Here is a 25254-nt window from a genome sequence, read left to right as displayed (position 1 = left end):
GTGGGGAGGAAGGTGCTGGACCCTAGGAAGGTGCTGGGGCCCAGGATGATGCTGATTCCTGCTCAATTCCTGGTGCACAGCATCTTGACAGGCAATTCCTGGGGACCTAGCTGCCTGCCAATTAGGCTCAAGGCAAAACTATCAGTGTTTAATTAATGTAATAACCTTTCCTGATCTTAGGGTTGAGTTACTTGGCTCCTGCCTGCCTGGCACAACTGGTGCTCCCTCCTCCTTCTTTTTACTGCTATTTATTTTCCTAGGGGCTGAGCTGGTTTCAGCCCATCCCAGCTGAAACCAGGATCAGTCCCCTGCTCCCCACTGCCCCTTCACTTGCTCTCAGGGGAAACTCTGAGGCACAGGGAAGGGGAGAGCTTGCGATGCATCACCTCGCAGGGGTCAGATGCAGATCCCATTAGCAGCGGTTTGTTTCCCAGCCTTTGGCAGCCTGGGAGACAGGACAGTGCTTGCACGGGGAGCTGTGAATGCTGGAATAACCCTGTACACACACGTGTCCCTTTAAGACGGCAGCTGGGAAAGAGCATTTTGCCAGTAAAGGCCCTTAAGTCGAGGCAGGGAGTAATTGCTGGGGAATTCAAAACCGGGAAGGAGCCGGCAGGGACTTGGGGAGGAGGAGGAGATGGGCTGCGGGGAGTGGGTGTTAGGGAGATCAGAGATGGGGAGAAATGGGCTTGAAAAAAGGGAGGGTGAGAAGGGGAAAGAAGGGAAACAGCAAGAAAAATGTACAGACCATGTTTGGCCAGGGAGTGATGTTTGTATAAGATCATGTTCTAAAAATACAGCCATTTCCCACCATCACTGAAGGAGGGGAGCCCTCTGCCCTGGCTCTCTCCTCCCCACATCGCACAGGGCCCCTCGCTGGGAGCTGGGGGGCCATGGCCATGCCATGGCTGTGGCTGTACTGAGGGGGCTCGCCGGGAAGCAGCACGGCCTTGGTCTCAGTTTGCTTTGCTGTTATTATTTTTTTTTTTTTTTAAGTACTGTCTGGTCTCCTTTTTTGGAGCTGGGAATACAGTGCTGGAGGCAGAGAGGGAGCTCAGCCGACCCGACTCCGTCACCATGTCTTCAGGCTGCTGCAGGCTGGGGTGACTGTCACCTCCTTGTCCTCGGGAAATGGGGCCATGAGGACTCAGGCCCATGGGTCTCCTTGGGGCCAGAAGCACACCCCTGGCCAATTTGAGCAGCTTAATGGGGTGCCTCCATTGCTAGAGCTCTGTTTGGGGTGGACCTGCAGGAACACCCACCCTGGGAGCACACACCCCCTGCCCTGGGGTGCAGCAGTGGTGGTACCCAGCTGCCCTGCACCCCAAAACGCTTTGTCCCATGATGCTGCCCTTTACAAGCATGATGGTCCCTGAGAGGGTGGCCCTGGGGCTGCCAGGCTGGGGGTCCCCTGATCTCCCCAGTACCCAGGGCATGGGGTGGGGACTGGGTTGCATAAGGAGCAAAGCCTTGCTGGCCATCTCCATAGGGATAAGAGGGGACAGCAGGATTTGACCTCTGTTTTAGCCCAAGCTGAGAATCACCCAACTTTACCCCCGCCCCGCTGCATTCCTAGTGATTGGCTGCAAAACCCCGTGATGCTAAGAGCAGCCAAAGCCAGAGCCTTGTGGGGATGGCTCCTTCCTCTCCCCTTTCCCTCCACAGCTGGGAAAACCTTGCCAGCTCATGGCCAGTGTACTGGGACCCAGCAGTGGATCCCAAGCGTAGGGGCAAGGGCTGGTAGCCCGCCAGGGTCCCTGCATCTGTCATGGATGGGGAGGGCCCAGGCGAGGGAGACGGAGCCAGCCAGGCCATAAACAAGAGACAGGGCGATGCTTTTAGTGTCCCCAGCGCTGGAGCCAGGGAAGGGATGTGGGGACATGGGAGGAGGGCAGTGCTTTTGGGCTCTAGTCCATCCTGTCACATGCAGACAAGCCATGCTGGTGTGAATCTCTGCATAGGGATCCCATTTAACACCCTCCAAAGTGAAGGAGTGAGTAAAACCACCGGCATCCTGGGGAAGCTGAGTCAATCATTTCCTTTTGCTGCCCCATGGTATTTTTAACAGTGCAGATATCCGGTGCCTGGGTGGTTGCTATATATTTCTTTACCTTGTAGGGGTGCACATAGGTAGCCTCTGCAGGGGATGAAGCCCTTTTCCCTGGCTCAGAAACTCCGGTAGGATGGAGCTGTGGTGGGATGGAGCGTGCAGAGACCCCACTCAGGATGCTTGTGGTGATAATCCCCATCCCATATCCCGCATCTGTTCTCCCTTGCTGCCTTTCTTTGGGGAAGCTGCCAGCAGAGTTGGGATTTGCTGTCTCACCCCCATTCTTGTGGGCTGAATCTCAGCTCAAATCGTCTTTTACCCCCTGATAGACTGGGAATTCCCAGGCAATCAAGCAGGAGGGTTTATTTCTTCCCTTCTGCGGGCTTGTGGCAGGGGATGGAGTAGGTGGAGCGTGGAGGAGAGGCTGGGATGCACCCTGAGCTGGGGAGCAGAGGAAGGTGCTGGCGACCAGGATGGGCAGAGGAGATGGTGCCTGGTGGGAACAGCACAGTGTGCCCTGTGGTCTGTCACCATCTTGAATCGAGGGGACCGAGCTTCTGGGAGGTGAGAGCTGGTGTGTGTCTGTGTGGGTTGTCCCCTGCAGAGTGTCTGGGGATGCTTGGGGACATCCTGATCCTTGTGTCCCCACTCATGCCCGCTCCTGCCCAGGGGCATGCATGCTCTCCCTGCTCCCGTTGCATTTTGCAACTGGCAAAGCAGCTCCTACTTTCCAAACAGGGACAGCGCTCAAAATCTATTGCACCCGCTGTCCTCTGTGTTTCTAAGGAAGCAGTAAGTCCTATAGTAACACAGGCAGGCAGCAGGATGGGCCGGCACCTGGCTGGCAGCATCCTGGGCTCTGTCTTTTCTAACCCAGCCCCTTCTTTGCTTCCTCCATAGGTGCTGGCACCTGCCCGGGCAAAGGTGGCCGTCATGGCTGAGGGCAGAGAGCTCATCCTGGTGCTGGAGAGGAACCAGTAAGTGTCGGGGCTGGGGCTGGGGCTGGGGAAGGGGCATTGGATGTCCATGGTCCCACCTGGAGCAACAGCATCCTGGCTGCCCTGTCTTGACTCTCCTGCCCGCAGGGGAAGGGATGGCCCGGTGTGGCTTCCTGTCGGCTGCAGCTGATGCAGCAGTTTGGGCTGAAATGCTCTTTTTCCCACTGCCCACACCCATGTTGTGCAAGAAGCAGCCTTGGCTCGATGCTGTGGTGCAGGACCCAGCACGGGCGAGGGTGGTGTGAGGTGCGCAGGGGATGGAGATGTGCCAGGCAGAGGGTCAGCGGGACAGGGGGCTCTTGGGCTGCCACACTGCTGGTAGCGCTGATCCTGTGAGGTCTTTGGGGGTATCTTGTGGTGGGCAATGCCAACAGCTGGCAGTGATTTGGAAACCTCTGCTGCTCTTCTGCTGGACTGGTTTTGGGGTTGTGGCAGCCTGGCACTGTTCCTGATGACCTCGCCATGCAGCCTTGCTCAACTCTTTCTGGGTTTCTTCTTTGATTCAGCTTGGATGCAGGTGCCAGCAGCATCTGTCCCCTGTGACACTCACCCAGCCTGCCATCTCCTTGTGCCAGGGCTGGAGCAAGGAGAGCAATCATCTCCATCTTCCTGCCCTGCTGTCCTTGCCCCTCTTCCCAAGAGCTGTGGCACTTGTCCCTTTGCGGGTTTGGGTCCCTCCTGGTGCCAGGCAGCCCCATGGTGGAGCAGGTCAGAAACCTGATCTCTGCAGGACGGGCTTCTGCTTCTACTTCTGCTTCTCGCCAGCAGCTGTGGGAGGCTTGTGCCTGGCAGAACCCTCTTCCTGCTGCTGTTTGGGTATGAAAGCAGCCATGACGGTGTCCCCCAAACTGCCCTGCCAGGCAGCAGGGAGCTGCTTGGTGTGTGCAAGGAGAACTGGGGGGGTTCCCATGCACATTGTGTTTTAGGACTGTGGGCACTGCAGGGGTTGGTAGTGGGGCTTGAAAGCTCATGTGCAGAGCTTAGCCTTGTTCCTAGCTGCTGCACCAGCCCTGGAGATGTCTGTACGTCTTCTCATGACTCTGGCTTGGTATCACTTTGCAATGCTGAAGGGATGCGTGTGGCCAGGAGGAGTAAAGAGCATCCCTGGTGGCTGTGCTGCCTCTAGCAGGACTGGAGGAGCGTGGGGTGCTGCAGGATGCTGAGCTCTGGATAGGGCACAGTGAAACAGGTGAGGGGCTTGGTGGCAGCAAAAGGGAGCTGAGCACCCATGACCATCCCATGGCATCCAGGATCATTCATGCCACCCAGGACTGTCCCTGACACTCAGGACTGTTTGGTGGCACCCAGGACTTTCCATGACACCAAAGAGCATCCATAGCACATAGGACCATCCATGACACCCAAGACAGTTCTTGGTACTCATGATAGTCCATGGCACTCAGGATCATCCATATGACACTCAAGATAATGTCTGGTATCCAAGAGCATCTGTGGCACCCAGGACCATCCATGGTACCCAAGGCAGTCCATATGGCTCCCAAGCTCCACAGCACCCAAGACATCCAAGACTGTCTGTGCCTAGTGAGGTGTCTGCTGGGGAGACCAGTGCAGCCCAGGCCATCTAAACTGCTGTCTTGTGCCAGCTGACAGGGCTACCGTAGCCCTGCTAGCTCATGGGTCAGTAAGGCCATGCTAGACCTCAAATATTTTTTCTTCTGGTACTGGGAGGCATGGTTGGCCTCCAAAACCATCCTTTGTGGTGTTCTCCAACAAGGCCTCTTGTGCTGGAGAAGACACCTTGCTCTTCCTTCCCCAGGGCTCCTGGTCCTTGGCCTGCCCTGGAGAGGACATCCCAGTGGTCTGAGCCATTCTGGGACTAGCTGTGACCCTGGATGGGACTTGCTGTGTCCCCGGTTGGGAGATTAGCTCAACCTCCTCAGTTCTCCAATTCCCCAGGCATGACATGGAGGCTTTTGCTCCTCTACTGTCCTCAGCCGACCTGTCCCCATCCCTGTCTTCATCCTGCATAGGACCTTGTGCTTGCCAGGCTGCCCGCTGGTCCCTTTCCAGGAACAGGGCTGAGCTCCTGTCTCCTTCCTCTGTTGTAACTGGAGTTACTGGTGCCAGGCACCCACTCACAGGCAGACTGGGAAGCCAGGAACGTGCCCACAGTGACATTTTTGCACCAAACTAGTTGCAAAATAGAAACCAAGAGGCGGGAGGGCTATTCTGGGGCTGGCTGCTTGGTTTATTTTCTTACTGCAGAATAAAACTTCTGGGACAGAGCCAAACCCCATGAATTGAGGGCCAAACTGTCAGCGGGGGCAAACCCAGCCCTGCTTTGTCTTTCTCTGGATGGCTGAGACACCTACGTGCACGCTGCCCTGCCCGTGGGGGACCTGCCATCCCCACAGTGGCTGCAAGCTCACAGTGGGATGCCCATCACCCTGGCATCTGGGCAAGGTTGCGCAGATTTGGGCAGCGTGGGAAACCCCCATCCTCTTCTCTTCTCTTCCACCATCCGTGGGGTCATTTCAGTTTAAGTCCCCCACATCTGCTCCCCAGCAACCCCAGCCCCATTCACTCACTGGCTGTGAGCTCAGCTCTAGCTCTTCCCCACGGCAGGACGCAATTCGTCAGCGTGGGATGGGACTGTGTCACAGACAGCCCTGGGACCGGCCACGGTGGGAGACCAGCGGCAGCTGGGTGGAAGCTGAGGCACATGGGGTGAAGGCAGGGGGGGGTGCAGGCTTTGCTAAAAGCAGCCTGAGGTTTCTCACGATCAGTTCAGTTTTTTTGGGAACCCCCTGCTTTGCTGCTGGGGTGTTGGGTTGGGAGCGTCACCCTAGATGTGCTGTGAGTGAGGTGAAGTGACATGCCGAGGGCTAAAGGGGGTGACTGTGTTGGAGACCCCAAACATCCCAGTGTCCTCACCTGGATCCTGAGTATGGGGTTGACCCTTTCTTCTCCCAGCAGGATGCTTCCCCCTGGGGACTTTGGGAGTCCCAAGAGGGGTTTGGTCCCTATGGAGAAGCTGTTACCCTGCCTGGCTGCTCATCCTTGGTGGTGGCAAGGTAGTCTCACCATGCCTGAGTCCTCTGGCAGGGGATGGTTGGGCAGCTGGACTCCCCCCATGCAGGTCCCCCATCCCAGACCAGCAGGACCCCAAAGCAGTATGGGCAGCCCCTTCCTTGCTGAGATGCAAGGGGGCACATTGGACTGTGATTCTTGTCCCCACTGGCCACAGGCACCTGGTTGAGGGCCAGACCTGATGCAGCGGTGATGACCGTGCTGCCAGCTCCGCTACCTGAAGGTCTGCAAGGGGGGCTGAAGGGGGACCACATGGATAGCTCAACTCTGCTTGGGTGCACGGGTCTGGGCACAGAGACTTGTTGTGTCCCTGTGATGGGATGCCCAGAGCAGCTTGGGGGTCCTCACCCCTCTCCTCTCTCCGCAGGCTGCTTGCACCAGGCTACACCGAGACGCACTACACCACGGATGGGCAGCCTGTGACAGTGTCCCCCAACCACACGGTGGGTGCCTGGGCATGGGCGTAGCTCATCTCTGTTTTTCAGGGTGCCTCGGCACTTGGGATGAAGCCAAAGCCCCACCAGGCTGGGTCAGGGTGTTTTCACTGGCAGCATCCCCGGCGCCTGTTGCAGGAGGAATGCAGCAGCACGCGGCTCCTGTATCTCTTGGCTGTGATACAGCACCTCAGGAAATAAACACACGCAGCGCTGGGCTTGAGCAGCCCTGGCGCTCCCCAACGTCCACCCACCGGCCATTTGTCACCCTTCCAGCACGCTGAGCCAGGCGTGGGGTTGTCTGTGTCCTGGGCTGAACTGCCGGAGCCAGAAGCCTCCTGGCTTCATCCCTCCCATTCCCCGGTGCAGAGGGACACAGCTTGCCTGGCTGGGAAAGGCAAATTGAGTGGTTTTTTGGGGTGAGCATGTGGGGTTTGTTGCCGCCCAGCCCTGCGTGGTGGTTTCTAATGGAGGTTTTCATCACCTTTCTCCAGGACCACTGCTACTACCACGGGCACGTCCGGGGCTATGGAGGCTCCTGGGTTGTCCTCAGCACCTGCTTGGGAATACGGTATGGAGACGTGCAGGGCAGGGGACGGGGTTGTGGGGCTGATGAAGAGGGGGATGGATGTGGCTGCCCCCTTCCTCCCTGCAGGGACCCCCTCTGGGGACCCCCCAGAGGAGCACTGATGGTCCTGCAAGACCAGCTCTAGGTGCTTCACAGGGCTGATTTTTCCATCACTCCCCTCCCATCCTTCACCCAACCCCGGGGGGTGGGGGTGGGGGGTGGGGAGGGCAGTGGTCCAGCCGTTCTTCTGGCAGCGTGAGCTGCCTTCAAGAAAATTTGTCTCTGGTGCTGACAAGAGCCCTCACCATGCAGCAGGTACCCCAGAGCTGAGCTTCTCCTTGCCGCAACCTCCAGCTGCCACCCCACGTTCATGTGGTCTGACTGGCATGGAGCTTTTAATGCTAAGGATGTAATAGCTCATAGGGCTGCACTGGCAGAGACATCCACCTCTTGATGTTGCCCCCACCCCGGGTATGGACCAAGCTGAGGTGCAGTGAGTTTGTGGGGTCTCGTAGGGGCTGGGGGAGCCAGAGTTAAAGCACCACAGGAGCCATCGGGGGCTGCTCTCCATTGCCAGGGGCCTGATAGTGCTGAGCAGCAACACCAGCTACTACCTGAAACCCCTGGGGACCCCCGAGCCGGGCCACCACCTCATCCACCGAGCAGAGCACTTGCCCGTCAGAGGAGGGACCTGCGGCCATGGCAATGATTTTGGGAGCACCATCGCTGACATTGCTCAGCTCTTCCAGCCGGTGTACCACCGGGTAAATCCATCCTGGGGTCCTTTGCTTGCAGAGGGCTGGGAGTGGGGCTGTCTGTACCCCAGCTAAATGCCTGCAGCTTGTGGCGGAGTGCCTGTCACCCTGGCATCTGGGCAGGGTTGCGCAGGCAGATGGGACGTGAAGGGTCTGCATGGGCAGTTTACATAGTTTGAGTTTGGACAGGAGACCTCAAAGGAAGGGTGTGTGGGTTGGGTACTGGTGCTGCATCATATGGTGTGGGACATGATGTGAGGAGATACTGGGAATTGCACTGTAGCCACTCAAATTTTCCTTGTCACCTCATGCCTCAGTTTCCCCTCTCTGCTGTCCTTCCTGAGCAAGCTCTCTGGTGTCTGGGAAGCCTGAGATGCCCAGAGCCATGGGCTGCCTGCTTCTTCACTTCTCTGAGCCTTGCTGTCTGTCTTGCAGGCGAAGAGAGATGCCTGGAGGACCATGAAGTACATGGAGCTCTTCATTGTTGCTGATCACACACTGGTGAGTGCCGTGGGGGGACAGAAACTTGGTCCCCTGCTGCAAAGCTGTGACATCTCTCTGTCTCCCTCCCTGCTTTTCCTCCCGTGACCCTTCCCCATCCCTGTCTCTCTGCAGTACAGGAACCAGAACCTCAACCTGGGCCACACCAAGCAGCGCATTGTGGAGATTGCAAACTACGTGGACAAGGTAACAGCTGGTGAGAGGGACCTACTGGTCCTTGTGACCACCTCCATCATTCCCAGTGCATGTGGGAACACCTGAGCTTGGGGCCAGCCTGGTGGTGGCTCTTAGGGACTGTCCCCATGTCACTAGGGCTATGAGTTCAGATGACAGATGTGAGCATGTTATGGAAAATGTTTTGCCAACCATCAGCTGAGCAGCAGCAGCCAAACATATGCTGGCTCTTGCCCTGTTGTGGCGATGGGCATCAATCCTTGACACAAGAAGGGACAAGTTTAGGTGTTTCCAGCTAATGGATGGCATTGTGCCACCCTGACTGGCTCCTGTGTCCACAACCTGTGTCTGTAGAGTTCATGCCTGCAGGTGACGTTGGGTCACCCAGCTGGAGGGAAAGCACGGAGACCCACCAGCTGAAATACTGTGGCAGGGATGGAGGATGCACAGCAAATGCCACTCCTTGTCCCCTCCATCCCTGTCCCCTCCCTGCAGTTTTACAGGTCTCTGAACATCAAGGTGGCCCTGATAGGCCTGGAAGTGTGGACGGAACGGGATCAGTGTGCCGTGACCAGCGACGCCAATGCCACGCTCTGGTCCTTCCTGCAGTGGAAGAAGGCGCTGAGGTCACGCAAGAAGCATGACAATGCCCAGCTGCTGACGTAAGCATCCTTACAGACCTCAGGGCAGGGGGGTCCCAGCTTGGACTGGGGTCTCCAAACCACCCCTGGGGTGCTAATTGCCCCTCCATTCTCCTTTGTGGTCAGAGGGAAGACATTCAGGGGCACAACCATCGGCATGGCCCCATTGGAGGGGATGTGCAGCGTGGATAACTCTGGAGGCGTCAGTGTGGTAAGAGGGGCGTGGGGGTCTCCACTGCTCCTCCCAGTCTGAGGGACCCCATCACCACCTTGTCTTGCTGGGGTTCTTCATGGGCTTGGAGGACCAGCTGTCCAGGGTTGGTCCTGGGATGCAGCCTGAAAGCAAATGATGATGCTAATAGCTCCTTAACCCCCTCAGGTGTTGGCCAAGTACTAAGGAGGCTGAGAAAGGTTTAAAGGTCCCACCCCATGTACACCCCCAGCTTGCAGCTAGCAATAGCGTTGGGATCTCCTGTGTTGCTTCTGCCCCTCATGTTAAATAACCCTGGTTTGTTCCTTGCTTATGCTCTCTTGTTTTGTAGGGTCATCTCTTCCCTGGATAACTCTCCTCCTCCTCCTCCTCCTGATGGGGTGATGGTGGCTCTGGTGACCTGTGATCCCTAGGCAGGGTGGTGGTGTGGGGCACCAAGTTTTCTGGTTTTTAGGATGCGCCTTCCAAGGCCCCAGGTTTTCAGCAGATGGCTCCAGCAAAACCCTTCCCAATGGTCCCATGCAGGACTTCTAGGAGACCAAACCTCACTTCTGCCATGAATCCTTCTCCATCCCTCTCTCTGTCCCTCCCACGGGATCCAGTTGCAATCCCCAGGGATGTTGCGGTCCCTCCATCACCCCAACCCCATTCCCTGCTGCAGGATCACCCCTCTCCATCGCTTCTGGCTGCTGTGCTGACACATCCCCTGTCCCTCTGCAGGACCACTCAGAGCAGCCCATTGGAGCAGCTGCCACTATGGCCCACGAAATCGGCCACAATTTTGGCATGAGCCACGACAGCACGGGCTGCTGCGTGGAGGCCACCCCGGAGCAAGGTGGCTGTGTCATGGCAGCGGCCACCGGGTAAGTGGTGGTGGGCATGGGATAGAATTATAGAATCATAGAATCATTTAGGTTGAAAAAAAACTTAAAAGGCCCCTAAGCCCCCTGGCAAGTTGCGGATGCTGTTGCAGCTGGGTGGAGTGGCAAGGGAGTCCCATCCTGCAAGGCACCACTGGGGGTGCAGTGCCCCCTTGCAAAGGAGGACCCGGCTGGTTGCCCTCCTCTCCTTTTGCCCTGCACACCCCAATTCCCTGGAGCAAGCACATCCCAGTGCCCAGGAGCAGGCAGGGATGGTGGTCTCTGAGGGGTAGCAGCCCCCATCCCAAACGAGCTAGGGATGGAAGCAATCTGATGTTGTCTGCTTGACACATGACAAGAACCCAAGGCATTGTCCTGTGCTAGCCCACACTTCAGCACCATGAATTTTTCTTTGTTGTAAGGCCGGAGGGTCCAGGGGTGCCCAGTCCCCAGTCATGCTGGCAGGGACTCCGGGCATCGCAGGGCTGCAGGTAGTGAGCTCACATCCCTCGCCCCAATCCTGCTAAATCTGGATGCGGGATGCTCCAGAGTGGCAGTCATTAGCTTTCATGCTCTCCAGAATCCATCTGGGGTTTGTTTTCCTTTGCTTTTACCCTTTCATTCAGCCCAAAACTGCTTGAAACTCAGCTGGTTGGTGCCACTGTCCTTTTGAAAATCCTCCTGTTAGGTTTTCCAGCTCCCAACAATACAGTCACCCCAGATTACCCTGTACTGCAGGAAAGCAGCTGCTTATTCCTCTTTATTTGAACCCACCCACTCTTCCAATTAATAAAAGCAGTCAAAACCCACAATATGGTTTCGGGGTGTCTCCAGGCTACTTTCTTGTGGCTCTTGGGGCTGGCAGACTGTGGTGCTGATGCCAGGGGGTTTAGGCTCTGCCTAGGTGGATTGTGGCAGGGAAAAGCACCAGCTTTCCAGAACGAGGCAGTTGTACACTTGTTTAGTTATCCAGCTGATCACTGTCCTGCACCCACCCACTGGAGCTGGATGCACTGGTGCAAAGCAGTAGCAGGTGCTCTAACTCAGTTGTGCCCCTGCTCACCCCTGCCAGCAAAACTCTCTGAGCTGACATCCCTTGTGACGTTTCCTCCTTCTTATTTTTGCTGAAATATTTTTTTCCCCGCATGGGCAGAAAACACATTTTTGACTGTCTTCATCCTGTCCCTATTTGCATGTTCATGTACCAGCTTATTGGGTGTATTTACTTGCCCACCATCCCATAACTTGCATGGACTTACAGCTTTCCCTACAGCTCAAGAGATTACCCCCAGACTTCAAAAATACTTTTAGAAGAAGCCCTCTGTATCATTTTGGAAATGAGTTGGCCTAATATGAAATGAAACTTTTTTTCAACGATAAGAGGAAGTGAAACCAGCACTGAAATGGAGCGTGGTGCACAGCTCTTTCTGCTTCCTCCTTCTTAGTACATCACACAAAAATCCCCACAAATTTGTGCAAAATTACCAAAGAACCATGCTCAGAGCTGCTCTAGAAAATCACTGTTTCTCTTCAGCTCCTTATGAAAAAGGCCAGTTGGGCTGTTGGAGTAATGACCTTACATGTTGTAGGCTCTTTTTTTTTTAATATTTTTTTTTTTTTGCTGCTCAGGTGTTGTAAATGATTTCATATGGGATTTTTTGGTAATTCTTTTTCATATTTATTTAATTTTTTAAATGTTTTTTCTCCATCTCAGCCTCAGAGGCATTTAAATAGCCTCGAGCGGGTATTTTCCATCAGCGGTTGAGTGATAACAGGCACATATTTAGCAGCCAACCTCAGCAGATAGTCACTGCACATGTGGAGAGCTGCCTTGCGGTTAGGACGAGGGTGTCTGCTGTGTCCCAGGTGGAAGGGACCGAGGCACAGAAGGGACACCTACACCAGCATCAAGCTGACAGAGCCTGCAGGCACAGGTGCTCCCTGGGCTTTGAGGTTCAGATCATGGGGGTCTCCAATCTCCAAAAGGTTTCTTGCTGGAGGGTTGATGCTCTGAGGGTGGCGTATAGCAGCTCTGCTTGTCCACCCCATCGCATTCTGGAGAATATTTGGGTTCAGTGTGGTGTCCCTTTGTTGTCAGTCTGGTGCTCAGCCGTGTGAGTTGGAGTGGGAGATGTTCATGGTCTTGATGCATCTGGCCGATGGTGGCTTCTGCTCTTGGATGTGTTTGTGCCAGTTTGCCCTGTCCTTATTTCCCAGTTCTGACTGGTTTTCCACCTTCTCCTGGTCCCAATCACCCTGGTTCCTGTCCCTCCCCATCTAACCCTTGTGCAGGCACCCCTTTCCTCGTGTGTTCAGCTCCTGCAGCAAGAGGCAGCTGGAGAACTACTTCCAGAAGGGAGGTGGCATGTGTCTCTTCAACCTGCCTGACACCAAGGACCTGGTGGTGGGACGGAAATGTGGCAATGGCTTTCTGGAGGAAGGAGAAGACTGTGACTGTGGGGAGGTGGAGGTATGGTGCTGGGTCCTGCATTGCTTTCCTGCAGGGGCTTTTGCAGCTCAGCTCAGGTGCTGGGTGGCAGGATGTGGAGAGGGGTATTTCCAAGGGAAAGAGGTTTGCTGGTCACCACAGGGACTCCATCCTAAGGGCTTTTCCTGGTCCCACCTTCCTAAATTCATTAAACCTGGTCCTGGCTTTCTTCTTGACTTTGCCTTAGAGTGCAAAGGGGCACTTCCTCATACCCCCTGTGCCTCAGTTTCCCCGTTGGCAAAAAGAGAAGAGTGATGCTGTGCTGGGTGGAGAAGGCAACAGTAGGGAAGGGACGGAGTTACTGACCTTCGTGGTGTCTGCTCCTTCTCCCCACGCAGGAATGCACCAACCCGTGCTGCAATGCGCACAACTGCACACTGAAGGAGGGAGCCCAGTGTGCCCACGGTGACTGCTGCCAGAACTGCAAGGTAAGCCACCCTCTGTGCCCCCCACCATGCCCACCTGCCCATCCATGGGCTGAGCAGGGAGATATGGCCCCCACCATTCCCGTGAGACTCATGTGCTGCATGTCCATAAGGTCAACCGCCCTCTCTGCGCCAAATGAGGAGCGTTATGTGTAAACTTGTGTCCGCAGCAGTCTCTGCTGGCTGCTTTATGGCTGGGGTCCAGGAATGTGGTTTTATACCCAGACAGCCCCCATACAGACTCACACAGGACACACTAGATGGTTTATGGCCCAAGCTGTGCCAGGAGGCAGCAGCAATCCCAGCTCGGCCCCTTTGCTGTTACTTAGTGCTGGTATTTCTCTCTCCTCCTGCCACAGCTAAAGGTGGCTGGGACGATCTGCAGGGAAGCAGCGGGATCCTGTGACCTCCCTGAATACTGCACAGGCGCCTCACCCTACTGTCCAGCCAACGTGTACCTCCTGGATGGCTCGTCCTGCGCCTACGGCGAGGCTTACTGCAACAACGGCATGTGCATGACCCACCACCAGCAGTGCGTCCAGCTCTGGGGACCAGGTGAGTCCCACCAGTCCCAGCCCCGCATCCTTGCCACCTCTCTGCAGAGCAGGAGCCATGGTGGGTCTCAGCACTGTGCCTGCATGTGGGGTCCCCATGCCCCCTGCCCATGGGGCCGCAGGGTAGCGGATGGAGGGGTTGTGCTGTCCCCGTCCAGGGTTGGGATCTGCATCCACGGGGCTGGCGTGGAGGGCTGGGGGTGCTGTGCATGGACACTCACAGGTGTCTGGTCCTTTGCTATGCCCGTTTACCCTCTGCCTATGGTCCCCGTGCTGCCGACAGCCCATACACTACATACAGCCCCCATGCTGCGTATGACTTCATATGCTGCAGGTGACCTCCATGCTGTCCTGCAGCACATAATGGCTTCAGCACTGCATACAGCACGTATGCTGCACAGACTGTATATGGCTTCCTCACTTCAGTTAGCCCGTGTCCTGTATATGGCCCCCGCATTGCCTATGGACCTTATGCGGTATACCGTACATAGGTGATATGGATCATAAGGTGTACATGGCCAGATGTTTCGTATGGTTGCTACACACTTCATATATATATATATATATATATATAATATATATATAATATATATATATATACACTTTACGTGGCTGCAGGCTGCCTAGAGCCCCCATGCTGCATATGGCCCATAGCTTATATGCTCTATACGGCCATCTGCTGTGTATGGCCCCCAGCTGTGTACAACCCCATGCTGCATGGGACCTCCCCACTACATAAGGCCACGTGCAGCCACACGCTTCACCCTGCCCCTGTGTGCACTACGGTCCCCACACCCACACTCCCAACACCCTGCTGGCTGCTTCCACCCCGTACAGGGCACATAGGGCCCCACTTGCACAGCAGTGCTGCCGCGCCCAGGGCCAGCACCTGTGGGTGCCCCTCAGAGAGCTGCAGCAGGCACAGGGGGGAATCCTCCCCCACGATCAAAATCCTCTGCGTGGCCCCAGAGAAAAGGGAATTTCATCCTTCTTGTGCTGTTCTTGGCCCCCCCACCCGCAGCAGCAGCTCTCTGGGAGAATTTCCCATGGTGTTTTCTCCATGAGCATCCAGCTGCTGCTCCTGGTTTTGGTATTTCTCCCTGCTGGCTGCTGTCCCCACCCCACGCGGGACCTTTCCTTTTCCTCCGCAGGTGCCTGGCCAGCCCCAGATGCCTGTTTCCAGGATGTGAACATGGCTGGCAACACCTACGGCAACTGTGGCAAAGACAGCCAAGGGCGCTATGTGAAATGTGACAAGAGGTGGGTGCAGCTCTGGCACCCATGGGTGCCCCATTTCCTCCTTCCACATGTGCAGCACCCACACTGCCCACCCCTGCCAAGAGGTCCTACCTCAACCTCCTGGCATCACCCCTTGGGCCAGCTTCATTTTGGACCTGCAGAAGTCACCAGGTCCTTCCTGAGCTGAGTCCCCATCATTGCTGGGAGGCAGTCCCACCATGGATGCAGCCTGAAAGGAAAGGCTTTTTTTTTTTTTTTTTTTTCCTGAAGGGAAAAAACCAGCAGGAGGTGCTGTTTAGGGAGTGTGTGCTCTCCACTATTCCCAGTTAGACCAGGAATGTTAGAGGGACCCACCCAGCTTCTTTCCTCCAGCATTTCTTTGTGCTGTCAGTGATTTAGCGAAGTCCTTTCTGAACCTGCTGAGCCTCTCCCATCACAACCTAACATGGCCATAAATTCAGAGGGAGATGAGCCAGCAGGCGGCGGGGCAGGGGCTGATGGGGCAGGGAGGGTGAGGTGGCCGGCGGTACCCACATCTCCTGCTCTCAGCTCGGCTGTGCCCCGCTCCTAGGGATGCTATGTGTGGCAAGATCCAGTGCCAAAGTTCAGCTAAGAAGCCCCAGGGGACCAACACTGTCTCCATCGACACCACCATCCGCTTCAACGGGCGAGAGGTGAAGTGCCGAGGCACCTACATGTACACCGCGAAGGATGACGAGGAAGATCTCTCTGACCCTGGGCTGGTGATGACTGGGACAAAATGTGGAGATGGGATGGTGAGTACCTCTTCCTAGGACTGGGGTTTCCTGCAGGAGATCATCTCCTTGGCTCTTATCCCACCTCCAATGTGGACATTGGTTCTTCTCTGCATTGCAGCTGGGCCATGGGATGTGGTTTCCTCCACAGTTGCAGGCATTGCCCTGGTGACATCTCAGCTGGGGCATTTCTAGACATCATCAGATGTTTGTGTGTAGGCCACCACATTCTTCTCTCTGGTCTCCATGCTTCTTTACTGATTTAATGCATAGTGGAGCAACCCCCACAAGAATTGCATGCCCCAGGACTTGATGGATGAGGCTTCCTTCTATGAATAAATTGTTTCCCAGGGGAAAGCTGTGTTAGGAGTCAAGATGACAGATCCAAACAGATGCTGCTAGCTGAGCATTAGTCTCTTTTACAGTCCCTGCATCTCCAAGCACTTTACAGAGGGTTAGTTCAGCTGAGAAAGGGCGGAAGACTGATAGACAACACGGTAGCAGGGATGCATGCCAGAGCTGGCTGTGGAGATGTGGCCGTTACTATTCGGCATTTTAATCATGAAATTGTCATCCCAGTTTGGGATGGAAGGCCAAAATGTTGACATTTTCATGAGAAAGGATGGCTGGTCTTAAAATCCAGTGTCGTTTTTTTTGGCTTGGTGCCTGTGTTTTAGGGCCAGATGGGAAATGCCTTCTCTGGGAGCTGCAAGGTGGGTTGCCAGGGGAGGGGGTGGTGGGGGTGGCTGGTCTCTGCTGAGCCGTCCTGGATGGGGGAATGGCAGAGGTTTCCTGGGCTGTACTGAAAATTGGAGTGAAATGCTTTTTCCTGGAACAATACAATTTAACCAACCGGCATTTTCCAACGGACAACATCCTTCCAGAGGACTCCCATCTGTGAAGCCAGAAGATCACTGTCCCCCCCTCTCTTGGGTCTTTCTCTAACCTCAGCTTTCTTGGCTCCCTCTCAGGTTTGCAAAGATCGCCGTTGCCAGAATGCCTCCCTTTTTGAGCTGGAAAAGTGTGTTTCCCGGTGCAACGGCCATGGGGTGAGTTACTGCCTGAGACCTACAGCAGGCTTCTGAGATGAACCAGCACAGGCTGCCCAGAGCAGCTGTGGATGCCCCATCCCTGGCAGTGTCCCAGGCCAGGCTGGACGGGGCTTGGAGCAACCTGGGCTGGTGGGAGGGGAGGTGTCCCGGCTCATGGCAGTGGGGTGGAACTGGAAGATCTTTAAGATCCCTTCCAACCCAAACATTCTGTGATTCTATGATTCTATGAGCGCAGATTCTCAAGCAAGTCCAAGTGTCTCCCACAGGGATGAGTCTTGCAACACAGTGGGCATCTGCTTTTCATAACTATCTCATGCATCAGCTATGGGTGAGACTGAGCTCAGATCTTTGCTCACCCATGTCCAGCTTAGAGGAAGAAGATCATTCATGATGCAAGGACCATCTGCAAAATTTGGATCAGGGTCTAATGTAAACTGGAGAATGTTTAGTGCTCAGAGCAGGTGCCTGTTCCCTCTGAGAACAAAACAAGAGTGAGAAAGACAACTGGGACTGCAAAAAGGCAGGGAAATAGTTCAGCAAATAGAAAGAGCTGCTATTGTCCAAAGCTTAAAGGCTACAAAGATGTGACCTCTGCAGACCGCAGGGCTTTGTCAGATAAGGCAACAACAAACTGCTGTAGAAAATCGTTGCTGGGTTATGTAGAGAAGTGTGATAGGTGAAACACCCAAATTTACCCTTCCATTCTGCTCAGCATCATCAAGGCTCTTGGTTTGGGTTCTCTGCTTCAGAAATGCTATGGTTTAATGGGAAAGACCCTGAGGGCAAAATGTTTACCAAACTTCTGGCTTAGCACAAAGTATTAAGGGCACCAGGCTTGTCTAGTCCAGTGGTGTGAAAACTGAGGGTGTGAGATACCTGTGTTCAGGTTTTCTGCAAAGAGCAGGGAAATAAAAGTATCAGCAAGAAAATGTCTCTGTACATTGCAATCACAGATTTGAGGGCAACACAGGCATGATCCAAGTGATGTTCAAGGGGTGAATATTGGCAGGGGTTAAGCTCCTTCACCCTGAACTCCTGCCATTGGCCGTCTGCTCTTACCCCCACTGTACAGACCATCATTTCCATACCTCCCTGTGGTCTCCAACCCTCCTTCTCTCTCTACAGGTGTGCAACAGCAACAAGAACTGCCACTGCGATGCTGGCTGGGCTCCCCCCTACTGCGAGAAGCCGGGCTTGGGTGGCAGCGTGGACAGTGGCCCCGTGCAGCGCGATAGTGAGTCACGACTTGTTGTCTGCTGCCTTATGAGGCTGGTGGGGCTGGAGCGATGCCACGGGAGGGGGACATGGGGTGGTAAAGGTGCTGACAGCTCTGCTCCCAGATGTGCTGTGTTTGGTCCCTTCAGGAAGGCTCACAGCCTGTGCCCAGCTCTGGTTGCTTGGTAGCCACCTGTTTTTATCAGAGGCCGCTGGATGGTCCTGCTTCCTTTTTGGAGGTGTGATCAGCGATGATGTCTCTGGCCTGGGTGGCTGGGAATGGGCAGATGGGACTCCATCGAGTGAAGCTGGAGGCTGCTGGCTCTCCCAGCCCCACGCTCATCTTTGTGCTTTCCCTGCCAGATCATGAGGCCATCTTAATAACACTTCTGCTCATCTTCCTGCTCTTCCTCCCCGCCCTGATGATGATCATCTACTTTTGGTACCGTCGGGAGAACTCACTCCTGAATAAATGGATAAAGGAGATGAGGAGGAGGGGCCAGGAGACATATAGGTGCGTGATGGCTCCTAAATCCTTTCTCTTTTGAGGACCCAGTGAGACTCTGAAACCTTCTTTTCTTGCCACTGGCAGCATCCAGCCTGGTAGGAATGGTTGTGGGGGAGCTGGTAATACACAGGGTCTGTTTCAAACTGGTATGACACCTGGTCTGAGATATGAAGAACAATCTGGGAAAATTGGAGGCACTCAGCTCTTCCCAGAGCAGAGGACAGGAATGGGCCTCTGGATGAGACAATCCCAGAGAATGATGACAAAGGTGATCTGGTACCAAGAAGCTTTCTCACCATCTGCTCCTAGCAGGCTGCAAGAACTAGAAGGGGTCTAAAGGAGCACTGAATGTAGATATTCTTATAGTTTCCCCTCCCAATACAGGTACAGACACACATGCACCTCAGAGCCTCTGCAATAATTTGAGAACCTTCCCCCCGCCCCGCCCCCCAACCAACCTCCTTCATTACCTTCATTATCTCAAGACAGTCTTCTCATCCCTGCTCATGCAGCACTGCAAGACTGTTAACAATCTGTTAACAGAGATAGGATCTCCCCGATGTGCAGCATTTTGGGAGGCAGCTGTTGCAGAAATGGTTGCTTTATTTTACCATCTGTGATTGATGTTTGTGATCCTGGGCAGGAGCAAACCCATCAGTCGGAAGTCAACCAGTGGCCATCCCAAAGCTGCTTTCACCTTGCGGAACATTTCCACCTCCAGCCATAGTAATAAAGTAAGTAATAACTCACCTTCCAGGTTTGCTTCCCTCCTTAGGACGTGGTATGTGTGGGCGATCACACCTACCTCTAGCAACTGGGCAAGCAACTGGTGTTTCGTGCCAGTTTTGCATTGTGTCTACACTGTGAGCCCTTGCTTAGTAGTAGACATCCCTCCTAAAAGTGAGCCTGAGGAGCTCTGCCTGCTCAAAAACAGCCCAGTGATTGCCAGGAGCCTCCACTGGGAAACTGCCCAGCACCATGGCAAAGCTTAGCAGGGGCTGTGCAGCCCGCCGATGACTTTGTCCTGGGTCTCTGAGGAGGCAGATGCTTCTGCTCTGGTGACCTTGGGATGGGTAAGCCCAGGGCTCAATTTAGGAAGAATTTAGGTTTTTTGAACAATGGCCACAGTGCCTGAGAGCAGGGCAAAACAGATGATGCCTCCTGTCTGGTGGAAATCTGGGATGGATTTACCAGAGCTGACCCTGCTCCGGATCTCCTGAGGCCAGCACCTTTCTCATCCCTGTGTACTCTCATATGTTAGTGAGGAGCAAACTTGTTCAGCTTTTGGGTGGGATGGTAAAAGTGGAGTGGAATAGATACCCAGTGCTCCTCCTGCAGCTCCCTAGCACCCAGACCTTGAGGGGACATCTGTTTTCAGCACCCAGGAAAACCCACCTAAGGATTTTCTCCATACTTCTGCTTTTCTCATCCCTGCAGGCAACACGGGCTGCATTCCCCCCCCAAACCCAGCACACACCAGCCCGGCTCTCAGCCTGTCAACGTTGTCCACCCTCTTCGCCCAGCTCCCCACTCCGTCCCTCCTCGCCCGAGAGACCCCAAGCCTGCCAGGCCACCTCCGCCGGTCAGCAAATCGCCTATGGTCCCCACCAAAACAGTTGTCTCCCAGGTTAAGCTGCCGCCTCCTAAGAAACCTCTTCCCTGCAGCCCCGTGAGGACCCCACTGGTGAGCTTTGCTTGGCTGGCTGTACCTTCCTTCCAGACTCATAGAAATTCCCTCTTTTTTTGGCTGCCTGTGGCTCTTTTGGGTTGCGGACTATTAAGAAGCTGTCATGCCACCCGAAGAGATGGATGTCTTGTAATGATGAACAAAGCTCATTAGAAAATAAGAATATTTTAAGTTGTTTGGGTGGTGGTGTTACATGCTTTGAAGCATGTCAGCTCTGCAGCAGTGGAGGGAGGTTTGCTGGAGGTCGTTAGATGCTCCTCTGAGGATGTTGTCTTTCCCCATACACTTTGTGATCCTAGATTGTCCCAAAGCACCAGCCCCCTCGTCGGCCTCTGCCTGGAAGTCCTCTTCTGGCCAAAGAGCTGCCTCCTGCACATGGACAGACCCTGCTGGTCATGGTCCCTCCTACCAACTTCAAGGTGTCGGGTACAAGTGCTGTCAGCCACTCCGCAAGGCCATTAAAGTAAGTTGAGAGAGGAGTTGAGCTATCTCCCACCCCTGCTGGGGTCCTGCACATGGACACAGTGGGGGCTCTTAAGGGTTACGTTGGGGTGGGACAACCCAAATGTCATTGTGGCGTGTAGTGGTCTGCCTCTTGTGGTGTCTTCACTGTGTCAGGGGTTTCTCTTGCTACTGTTATACAGCTGGTGTGTACAGGCCAGGCTGCTGAGGAGCAGGATGCTCTGGGGTGTTCTGTGCTCTGGGGTGTGCTGGTCTGTGCACGCTGTTGGAGCTACAGACTTCAAAGCCTACCAGCTTCAGGGTAACTGGCCTGTAGGGCATGGTGGATCTTTGATATGGGGCATTTGGGAGCAGCGGCAAAAGGTAGGAAGAAAATCAGAAGACATCCCAAATTCTGCTACCTGGGGAGCAACTACAAACAAAGTGTTTTTCCAGATGGGGCTGCTACGTGCATAAACATTCCTGTGCCTGTGCTCCTTCCTGCATGGGGCAGGAGAAAAGGCTGCCCACCCAAGCAAGGTGCTTGCAGGTGCCCAGGGTCAGCAGCCATGCCTCTACTTGGCAAGACCCTGTGGGGTTTGGCCAAGGTTGGCCAACAGTGATGAGTGTTAGGGCTTTGGGTCTTGCAAGGTCCTGGTGGGTTAAGGGAGATGCTATCCTTTGGGGGTGCATGTGGCCTCCCATCCCAGAGCATGGAGGGCTGTCAAGCACTGGAACAGGCTGCCCAGAGAGGCAGTGTAGCTGTGGTGCTTGGGCACATGGTTTAGTCGTGGCCTTGGCAGTGCTGGGTTAATGGTTGGACTGGCTGATCTTAAAGGCCTTTTCCAACCCAAATGATTCTATGATTCTGTGGAGGGAGCTGTTGGTGTTCTGCTGGGGAATGGTGGAGTGAAGGGATGGAGACTGATGCTCTCTTTCATCTTTTCTCCCTGCAGGCCGATGCCACCTCAAAGGTGAGTCACAGATGACACCATGCAGGACCATGGGGACTGCTTGTGGGGGGATGGCCTTTGGTTAAGCACTGAGCTGGGAACCAGGAGACTGGGGATTAAACATCTTCCTTCCCAGAGGCTCCTAGGTGAGCAGGACATAGCTCCTCTGGGTACCCCAGCAACAGCAGGGCTGGGGCACCTGTGTCCAGGGGAATGGAGGGTGTGGGTTTTCCAGTTCAGAGCTAGGAGATTAAGTCCAAGTCCTTTACAGTATCACTGGCACTTTCAGCTGTTGCTATACTGCTAAATCCTCTGGATACAGTTCAGTGGATCCTCAAGGGATCGCGCGTGCATCTGCTGCTGCTGTCTGGTCTTGTGGACTGTATCCAGCCATGGAGGGAGGGCACTGTGCTGGACTGAAGTTGGCCCTCACCCCCAGGCAGTCTGCTTTGCTAATTCCTGCTTTGACCCTCTGTCCGGGTTTTGGCTGGGATAGAGTTAATTTTCGTCTTGGTGGCTAGTGCAAATCCCACATCAAATCCAAAACACAGCACTTCGCTAGCCACCAAGACGAAAATTAACTCTATCCCAGCCAAAACCAAGACACCCTCTTACACTGTTTTAGTTTCTTATGCCCTTGTAGTTGCCACCACAAAGGGGCTGAACAGGTCGCAAAATTTCTCAGTAAAACTCAGTCCCTATAGCTCATATCTTCTAGTAGAGAGAAAGGCCTGTTCTGTGGTCCCAAAAGAGAAAGATTTGGTGCATCCTGGCAGCCGAACTCACCTCCCTTCCCCAGTCACTGTAGTTTTGTCCTTGCTGCCCACTGAGAGCAGTCCCTGGCCATCCTCGCTTGAAATGGTGCCCATGTCAGAAAGTGTATGCTGGCAGGGCCAGACTTGTGCCAAGGAGCACGACGTGTTCCTGTCTTGGCCCGTATTTGTTACCTGGCACCACCAACACGCTAGAAGAATGCATGGGAACTACTGTCCTTCCTGGATGGATGAGGTGGGACATTTCATGAATTCCCAGGTTGCACTATATGGTCCATATCAGGTTAGTTGCTTTGGTGATGTCTTGTGATGAATCACCATGGCTGTTTTTGGGAAGCCAAGAGCAGTAACCCCTTGGGGGGTACCTCACTCCCACAGCTAGCTGGTGGGCTCCCCGTTCTCACTGCTGGTAGCTGCTCAGTGTCACCACATGCTTTGGTGGACCCTGGGTCCTATCAGGGTTTTGAGGGTATGCCAAAGGAAAGCACCTCCAAGTGATACAGTTTGGGGTTGTATCTTTGAGAGAAGACATGGGTGACCATTACAGTCCCAGGTCCTCTCGGGTCCCAGGCGCAGCAGCTGGTGGCAGGATGGTTGTGGTGGAGGTGGTGGATGCTTGGTCTCTGCACTCAAACGAGTGGTCTCCTTTCTTCTCCCTCTAGGCCAATCCCAGCCATCAAAGTCCAGTCAACCTCCTTCCTCTTGAAGAAGTGACAAAGCAAGGACACCTTAAGCCCATCCTTCCTGAGCTGGCTCTCCTGATTTGCACTGCTGCTGGCGACAGGGGTCTTTTATTCCTTTCTTGTTTTATTTGTCTTTTGATACCAGAGGACTATTTTTATAAGACAGAATATGTATTCAGCACAAAAACTGCAGTGGTGGTGGGAGGAGAGGGGAAATTGGTACTATGATGTCACAAAGGGTTAGGGTGGGTTGGTGGTGGGGTTACCACGATGCAGACCCCACCACAGCTCACGGCATCGCTTCCTGGCCAATTTACCCTCCAGCTTTAGTTTCTTCTTGACATTGCACATGGGCTGGGATGGGGTCACTTGGGGTCAAATGAGCATTCAACACTGATGAACAATGCTGATGACAGTGGCAGCAAAAGCCGTGTAATATCCTTCTAGCTACCTCCTCCTTCTCCTCCAGGCCTGGTGAGACCCCACCACCACCCATTGCCACCAGAGTTCAGTGCTGGGCATTGTCTCGGGGGAGACATTTGCCGTGAGAGAAAAATGGTTTCCAGTTTGGACTGTGCCATACAGTACTGGGACATTTCCATCAAGGATCCAGGTTCTCAGGCTCCTCCTGGCCTCCTGCCTGATTGCACAAGAAAAAGCCAGTGGCAGTCCTGGAGGCGTACCTGGAAGGAGACGCTGTCTGGGAAATGGTTTAATGTCTGAAGTGCTGATGGCAGCTGGTTACCAGGGTGCTTTCAAGGGGCTCAAAAGCCCCCCCTAAACACTGCGTGTTCCCTGCTCATGGGGCAAGCCCAGCAGTGGCTCTGTGAGCTGCTAACACTCTGTTGTCCAAAGGGGAAAGGAGCCACAACCCGGGAACAAGAGCAGGAAGACCTCCTGCCTGTGTCATTGGCTTGCCCAAAGGCCTTGGCCAAGCCATTGCATTTCTCTTGTGCCTCAGTTCCCCCCATCTTTAAAATGGGGGGAGGGGGGTAATACCTACCTCACAGGGGTGTTGTGAGGTTTAACAAACTGATGTCTTGAAAGGGCTTTACAATCCTCAGACGAAAGGTGCTGTTGACCTGCACAGTATTATACGGTGCCACTTTCCTATGACTTGATACGCGGCTCTGTCAGGGTCTGAAACAAGAACAAAGGCTTTGCACAGTCCCCTGGCTCCTCTGGCTCTTTTTTTGCTACGTTCCCTGAGCCTTTAGACACCAAGGTCTCCAGGCCACCTGGTGCAAATAGATCCCTGGATCCCCTTCTGTTAGCCCTTAAACCTCAGATCATTTGTCCTAACTGTGTGCGACATGGCAACTACCCTGGGGTAGGTCCCCGATGTGTTTAACCAGTGTAAAAGCTGTTCATGATGTAGGCTCCAGGACAACCCTCAGGAAGCTGTTCTGGTGTTTCATTATCCCCAGTGTTACAAAACGAGCTGCTAATTGCAGGCTGTGGTTAAGGCCACCCTAACCTATGCTGTCCTTACTCTCATGACCAGGCTTTGTTTCAAAGTTTCTGATCATGGATGTGGGTCTTCCCTGAAGCATCTCTTTCTTGGTTGGTGGATATCCAGGTGGGATCCCAGGAGCCAGAATCTCCTCTTTGATAACAAGTCACAAAATCAGTCATTTAAGTTGAAAGAGGCCGAGACCTCTTGAGATCATCCCCAGATGGCCTCCAGAGGACAGGATAAGTGAGCTGGGCCCTGAAACTTCCCAAGGTCCCATTCTTTTTAGTGGTCTCCCAAGGATGGTCAGACTTGAGGAAGAGCCTACAGAGTTTCTGGAGAGGGGAAACCCTGCTCTCGGCTTGCTCCCTCTCTTCTACTGCCCAGTACAGGTGTTAGCATAGGGTTAAACAGTTGGAGAGGGTTTGGAGAAGTTGCTGCAATGATGAAGTCGTTGGAAAAAACTTTTCCCAATGAGTTGGACGGTTTAGCTTAATGACAAAGTGAGGGTTGGTAGTGCTGCAGTCAAACACCTTACTGTGAGACCAGCAACTGAATGATCACATCAAGCTGTTGCAATCTCCCTGGGCTTGGATTCTTGCCTATTAATGTCATCTACCTGGCCATCATGCTCCCTTTTGTCTCCTCCTGTTGCCAACGGGGAGAGATGGGGAGCTGATGGGGAGTTTGGGACAGCTACCCAAACTTCACCAGCAGCACACAGCTAGGGCGTGCACGTTCGGGGGCTAAACTTGAGCTATTCAGGCTGGAAGGGAATTTGTAGA

General features: G+C 54.3%; 1 protein-coding gene across 1 annotated transcript in view; it reads left to right on the top strand.

The window, feature by feature from the left end:
* Positions 1–24186, top strand: part of ADAM33 (ADAM metallopeptidase domain 33) — a 31729-nt gene extending 7543 nt beyond the window's left edge. The window contains 23 exon segments of the mRNA XM_037388038.1: positions 2951–3027; positions 6467–6542; positions 7028–7104; positions 7679–7865; positions 8292–8357; positions 8472–8543; positions 9027–9193; positions 9299–9383; positions 10104–10246; positions 12536–12713; positions 13070–13159; positions 13516–13711; positions 14862–14970; positions 15521–15725; positions 16676–16753; positions 17882–17990; positions 18335–18485; positions 19123–19213; positions 19917–19934; positions 19936–20163; positions 20466–20629; positions 21564–21581; positions 22996–24186. Coding sequence (XP_037243935.1) covers positions 2951–3027; positions 6467–6542; positions 7028–7104; positions 7679–7865; positions 8292–8357; positions 8472–8543; positions 9027–9193; positions 9299–9383; positions 10104–10246; positions 12536–12713; positions 13070–13159; positions 13516–13711; positions 14862–14970; positions 15521–15725; positions 16676–16753; positions 17882–17990; positions 18335–18485; positions 19123–19213; positions 19917–19934; positions 19936–20163; positions 20466–20629; positions 21564–21581; positions 22996–23047 — 2637 coding nt within the window. The 3' untranslated portion in view covers positions 23048–24186.
* Positions 24187–25254: the final 1068 nt, after the last annotated feature.

Source organism: Falco rusticolus, chromosome 1 (assembly GCF_015220075.1).
Source record: "Falco rusticolus isolate bFalRus1 chromosome 1, bFalRus1.pri, whole genome shotgun sequence".
NCBI classification, from domain to species: domain Eukaryota; kingdom Metazoa; phylum Chordata; class Aves; order Falconiformes; family Falconidae; genus Falco; species Falco rusticolus.
Note: the sequence above shows the minus strand (reverse complement) of the source record. Positions and strands in the feature narration are given on the sequence as shown.